The sequence below is a fragment of the Lactuca sativa genome, chromosome 3 (genome assembly GCF_002870075.4).
Source record: "Lactuca sativa cultivar Salinas chromosome 3, Lsat_Salinas_v11, whole genome shotgun sequence".
In the NCBI taxonomy this organism is placed as follows: Eukaryota; Viridiplantae; Streptophyta; class Magnoliopsida; order Asterales; family Asteraceae; genus Lactuca; species Lactuca sativa.
The window spans coordinates 45,415,370-45,422,600 of NC_056625.2; the positions used below are offsets into that span (position 1 = coordinate 45,415,370).

The 7,231-nt window shown below is 37.4% G+C and overlaps 1 protein-coding gene across 1 annotated transcript; it reads left to right on the forward strand.

Moving 5' to 3' along the window:
* Positions 1-5,998: 5,998 nt before the first annotated feature.
* LOC111912315 (uncharacterized) lies at positions 5,999-6,670 on the forward strand. The gene has a single exon (XM_023908040.1). It carries the CDS (start codon positions 5,999-6,001, stop codon positions 6,668-6,670), a length of 672 nt encoding a protein of 223 aa, XP_023763808.1.
* The last annotated feature ends 561 nt before the right edge of the window (positions 6,671-7,231 follow it).

The window sequence follows — 7,231 nt, forward strand, 5'->3', positions numbered from 1 at the left end:
TTAAACAATAGAACTAGCAAATCATGACGTTTTTATGCACTTTGCCTTGAATATTTAATTACAAATCAGGGTTTGGACCATCCACGCGATGCTATAGAAACTCATTATATTGAAAATGCAGCTCTACATGGATAATATCAGCTCTACATGGATAATATCTGTGAGTGAAAATTAAAGACAACTATCAACATAGTTACTATGTCTAATATGCACATTAAACTATGCCTAATATGTATAAACAAAAAAAAAGCTTTTTGTATTTCTTTAAACAAATCATGTTGACAATTTATATAGATTGTTTTTTGTGGTGTTTTTGAAAAAGCCATTAAAAAGTTATTTTATTTTAAAAAGAACTCATGTATTCCGATAAGAACTTTTTACCGTCTAAATTCCTAAATATGTAAAGATTCTGTAGGTTTTTATAATAATCTGTTAAAATAAATAATCATAGTTTTTCATAAATAAGACCAAAGTTTAAAGATTTTCTTAAACATTATTTATAAAAACGAAAACTATAAAAAAATTATGTAAGGGCCAAAACGTAACTTTAATGAGCGAGATAACTCTTTTACAATTTTTATATAGAATGTGATTTACAGATGTCAATAATTTATATATAGCACGATGACGATTATACTATATCAAGTAAATTACAAAAATAGCAAAATAAAGTTTCGATCCAAACAACATAAGTGTTTAATATGTTTAAATAAAAAGTAGCATTAATAAAAACGAATAACATAAAAAGTTACGTAAAGAATAAAAAATATAACATTAAAATATAAAATGGGACTAAAATCGTAATTATAAATAGAAAAAATTTATATAATAGTTAATTTTGAAAAGTAAGTCCACATTTTTTTTTATTTGGGTTCCAACTAGGGGTGTGCAAAAAACCACATAAACCGCACAAACCGCCCACACCGTACCAACTGCACCGCATAATACGGTTTAGAATTTCGTGGTGCGGTTTGCGGTTTGTAATTTTGTCAAACCGCACTATGCGGTGCGGTTTGCGGTTTATAGTTACCAACTCGCGGTTCAAACCGCACCACGTCGTTTGTGTGTGTGTGTGTGTGTGTATATATATATATATATATATATATATATATATATATATATATATATATATATATATATATATAAGTTTCCAATCACCAAATACTTCATACTGTCCAATAACTTTTTTCTACATCACAATGGTTAAATATGGTAATTAAAGGCTTAAAAGACTATGATATCAAATTTCATAAGTCATAACAACTTAACAAAACATTATGTGGTTTTTTTGTTTGCAATATCTATGCCTTTTAAAGGGTATGCAATATAATTAATAAATTTTGAAAGTGTTTAAATGGAATGAATAACAACAAAAATTATAAATTGAAACAACTTATCAAACCGCATAAATCGCACATAAGCCGGACAAACCGCCCGCATGAAACCGTACCGCATAATGCGGTTTAGAGATTTTGTGGTGCGGTTTCCAAAAAACTTAAACCGCATGTGTGGTGCGGTTTGCGGTTTCAACTCTAAACCGCACCAAACCGCACCGCGAACACCCCTAGTTCCGACCTTTATTCCACCCCCGCTGCTTCTGGCCCAACAGATACGTGGCTTCTTCCCTTTGCATCTCCTTGCTTACTCACCCTCAATTGTATCTCTTCCTACCGCCATTGTATCCATAGAGCTTCCACCGCTTCTTTTTTCGTTTTGTATCCCTTCAACGTGATTCTTACCCTCCATGTCTCTCTAAACTTATTGGAATCCCTTCTATCAGTACCCATCATTGCAATACCAAATCGACCACCTATCTGTTCATTTAGGGTTGTTGTCTGGCTTCCGATGGATTTCTCAGGCAATAACATCCCACAATCAATCGATCGTCTCCACCGGCTCACCCTTTTTCCGTTTCTCCACCGGATTCAGGCTGCAGACTCCTTCTTTCCTCTATTCACCGCTATTTTCGATCACCACCGTCACAAATCGATCGAAGCTGCTTACAGATGTCCACCGTCTCCTTGCTTTACTCTCTCACCATCGTTTAGAAGAGCCTTTGTCGACTATAGATTGGCCTTCTCGGCTGGTTTGGGCTTCGTGCACTGGCTTCTTTGAAGATCAGTTGTGGGTGAATAGCAAGGTACACAGCTAAATCTAAAGTTAAATATGAGTATATGTAAACTGATGAATTGAAGGGATATGGTAAAAAAGAATGAATCGATTCAGCATGAACTTAATAATGTTTTTACTGATTTCGATAATCTTCCACTTTTTGTTTTCTTTTACTAATTTTTTAATGTGCATTAACATTTTCTTGGTTGGTTGTTTTTGCAGGTTTATTGTGACTTTCAGCAAATTTCCATGCTTGCAGAGCCATTGATATTGACATCAGTGTTTTTCTTTTTGTTTGTTGTTGTTGTGGCTTATCTTCACATGGACATCTTAATAAGAAAAATTGAAGAGACCATGAAAGGAGACAAATTAGATTATATGTAAAATTAGACTTAAGTCAACCAACCATGGGACACTTCAACCACAGTTAGCTACAAAAGATTATATAGTTCCTACATTTTTCTTGAAATAGTTGAGGGTTTAAATTCTAGCCACTTCGGTGTGAGAGTTTCAATTTCAAAGAGAGCAAAATGGATGAGATTCTTCTGAATTTTAAATGTTTCAATAGTTCCTTTACCATCAATATTTGGTATTTTCCAGGGGAATCCCAAAAATTTGTAATGAACTTATGCTGATGAAAAAGTTACAATTATGGAGTTTGATTGGTCTCTTGGGATTCTGTTTGAAGGTATCCTTCAATTCTGTTACTTATTTATTCTTATTTGTTTCTAATACATAGATAATGCATGGCAACTGTTTGTCGAAATGCCCAAGTAAATGCAACTGCTAATGGGTTTCTGTTTTTTATGCAGTCATCGCTGCTGCATCTATTCTGAGGCGAACTGAAAAAAAAGTCAAAAAATTTCTAAAATTGTAGGAATTGGGTCAATTTCTTCACATTCCAAATCTTTGTTTGATATCATTTCATATAACCTATTGTGATGTTCACTATAACTTCTTTCTTCAGGTTGCATCTATTCGTAGGCGAATTGAAAAAAAAGTAGTTTCATTTTTTTTCAATGGTAATCAAATCTTGACTTTTTTTAATTATTCAATCAATGATTACTATTTACTAAGCATGCATTCACATCCATTCCTATTTAATGCAGCAAGTAAATAGCATTTATGAAACTCTTCCCCTTCGAATATACTTATTTAGTTATGTGTTTGTTGGAAAATTGCATCATATCGTGAAGCACCTGCCAACCGAATCAAAGTTTTATCTATAGGGGAAGTAAACAATTATGGTCATGAGGCAGTGGATAGAAGTCTGGCAGAAGAAGAAATGCACTGGTGCAAGAACAGTCAATGAGACCACATACTTTGTTTCCAACGTTCCAAGTGATGTTAACAGGGAGGAGATAAGGAAAGAATTCCTTCGGTATGGCAATGTTTCGGACATGTACTACCCAGGCAAAAAGGGGAAGAACGGACAATTCTATCTTTTCATCAGGTTTCTAGATGTGGAGGATAAACTTGCATTAGAAAAGAAGATTGATGGCGTAACACACAAAGGGAGAAAACTCGCGATCAATATCGAAAAGCATCCTCGAGGTACTATGGCCTCGAAAACTAGTAATAATAGAAGAGAACATGGAGTCTCCAACGGGAATCAAACTCAGAATTTCCGGGATGCCAGAACGTTTGCGGAGGTCGCTCGCCATAGACTGTTGCATCATCACCATGATCAGGTTTCATCTCCCCCCCCCCCTCATATAATTACCATATCACCTGATACAGAAACAAGCCATAGACTTCAAAAGATATCGGTGGTGGGGGAAGCAATATCCCTTGACCATCTTGGCCATATGAGATCTCTAATGCATCTAAAGGAGACACCAAACTTCGAGATTAAGTATATCGGGGGAATCAAGATCCTCCTTGTATTCAAAGACTCCACTGAGGCCAAGGATTTCGTGGAAAACAGGAGAAGATGGGAGGACTACATGAAATGGGTGAAGCCTTGGGAACATGAATGCACGATGAAATATGAGCGTATTGCATGGATTAGGATTACTGGGCTACCTTTACAGTACTAGGGAAAAAACTTTTCTGCCATCGTTGCCCAATATGGTGTAATCATCGCCCCATACGATGATCTCCCAAACTATGTGGATATGTCCCATGTGAAGATCGAAATTCTAACAAGGATCAAGCGAAGAATAAACGAAGAAATTACAATTTCGTTAATGGGCGTCCTGAATAAGATAGGAAGTATTGAGTTTGATGAAGATTGGTTCCCATTCAAGTTTGATTCGATATCTAACCCATATGTTGAGGATTCGAATACTGAGGAAGACATGGATTCAGATGACGGAATTTCTGATACTTGGATTCCAGGAAATAACAATGATCTTGAAGAAGGAGAGATCGAGATGGAAAATGCGGATGATCAAACTGACGCTGGCGATGCCGACGGTGATACCAACCACGGTGTCGAAGATGGAAGATCAGAAGCTACACAGGTGAGAGATATTCCTAGAGAAGAGCAACCGGTGCATGCAGAAATCCCTCCTAGTGAAGAATACGAACAGACTCATGGGGAATTAACTCCAATTAAATGCAACAGTAAATACGCAACAGTGGCTGTCAACAATAATAGTCAAAGGGAGGAATTAGGTCAAATGGATGAAAGGGAGGAAAATTGATGATAATGGGCTCCCACGAATCACTGAGCCCATTGGGCTCCTTCATAATGGATGCTTTGGTCCTTTCTCATCCAATTGGATCGACAATTTGGTAAACCTGCAGTCTAACTCTCTCCCCCAATTCAACATTGGAGGATCCACTCTTAAAAGACGTAGAACAGATGGTGACACCTCTTGATTCTCCATAAATAACATACGCCCTATGGCTGATCTTGAATCGGAGACTGATTATGAAACATCTGTACCCCCCGTGCCCCCTCCCAATGAAAATGCTGGTCCGATGGGTGACAATGAAGCTGGACCCTCGATTGATCTTAATCGGGGGCTCATGGAAAACTCACATATCAAATCTGACCAGGAACTTAGCGACTGCGTCTCCTCTTCCCTTGAAGCAGAAAAAACAACCATTATTGGTAAGAAATTGGGGTTCGACATAGAGATGGACAATCCTATATTAGCAGAAGTACTTGGTGATGTGGGAGCTAACACAGTACTCCAATGAATTGGATGTCACTTAATATCATGGGGATGGGGGAAACCCTAAAAATTATGTGGGCCAGAAGATTGAAAATAAAACATCGACTCTCTTTTTTTGGAATTCAAGAAACCCAACTAACGAATGCAGAAGACATTGATGTTGGAGGATGTTGGGACTCCAACAACTTCGGTTACGCAGCTGATAATTCCAATGGAAGATCTGGTGGTATATTAAGCATTTGGGACAAAAACCTTTTCAATGTCACTTAGGTTATCAATAACAGGTACTTCCTAATCACAATTGGGCAATGGAAGGGTATACAAGGAATAACTATTTTTGCCAACGTTTATGGGCCTCACTCGAATTCAAAAAAAAGAACACTTTGGGAGAATATAAGCAGGTTAAAAAATGAAAAACATGGAACTTGGATAATATTTGGAGACTTCAACGTGGTGAGGTACCCTGAGGAACGAATAAACTCGCAAATTTGTCAATCCAGTGCCAGAAGCTTCAATCAATTTATTCACGAAGCAGACCTCTATGAAGTCAAGATGGGAGGTCACAGATTTACCTATTTCTGTCGACATGAGTTAAAATTAAGCAAATTAGATAGATTTCTAGTCTGCTCAAACTTCACTGATAAATTCCCCAATACATGCGTCACTGCCCTGCCAAAAGAGCTATCTGATCACTGCCATTACTGCTTTCCACTGATCTCGGTGATTTTGGGCCCAGGCCATTCCGATTCTTTAATGGTTGGATGCAAAGAGCAGATTTCAATACGGTCGTAGACAATGCTTTGCAATGTTTTAGGGGATATGGTATCCCTGATTTATATCTGGCTGCCAAACTCAAACATCTCAAAGAATGCTTGAAGAAATGGAGACTCACCTCATTCTCAAAAGAAAAAATAGAGTTATATCCGATAAAAAAGCTTGTTAACTCGTTGGATATGGCAGCTGAATCAAGAACCTTGACGTCTGTAGAGATGAATCAACATAAGGATGGGAACCAAAAAATTATTGAGTTGGAGAAATGGGCAACCCTTGATCTCAAACAAAAATCACGTATTCGATGGACAGTTGATGGGGATAAGAATACCTGTTTATTTCACGGTCATGTGAACAATAACAACAGGAAAAATACCATATATGGCCTAACAATCAACGGTGCTTGGTCGACAGATGTGCAGGAAATTATGGGTGAAGCATTTAGATTCTTTGAACAAAAATTCAAGGAACGTTGGCCCAAAAGGCCTAAACTAATCAGTAATCAGTTTATGACCCTTTCTGAAGAGGATAGCGGGAACCTGGAGAAACCTTTCACACTTGAAGAGATCAAGTCAGCCATATGGGCTTGTGGAAATGAAAAAGCCCCAATGCCCGGATGGTTTTACTTTCAAATTCATCAAAAATCAGTGGGAAATGCTTAAGGATGATATATTCGCTTTCGTCAAATATTTTGAACACACTCGCATATTATCAAGAGGATGTAACTCCTCATTCGTAACATTGGTGGCTAAGGTCAAAGATCCTTTATCCCTAGGGGACTTTTGTCCTATAAGTCTCATTGGATGTCTTTATAAGATCATTGCCAAGGTGTTAGCCTGTAGACTCAAGAAGGTGGTGGGACTCACTGTAAATGAAGTTCAGTCTGCGTATGTAGATGGAAGAAGCATTATTGATGGTCCTCTGATTGTAAATGAAATATGCTCTTGGTCAAAGAAGATGAAAAAGAAGATATTACTCTTCAAGGTTGACTTTGATAAGGCGTTTGACTCTGTTAACTGGAGTTTTCTTGACTCAATTATGAAGCAAATGGGGTATGGTATGAAATGGTGTAATTGGATTCGTGGCTGCGTGACTTCATCCAGATCACCAGTTCTTGTACATGGCTCTCCCATAAACGAATTCTCACTTGATAAAGGGGTAAGGCATGGAGATCCCCTATCCCTATTTTTGTTTATAATTGCTATGGAGGGTCTCAATATAGC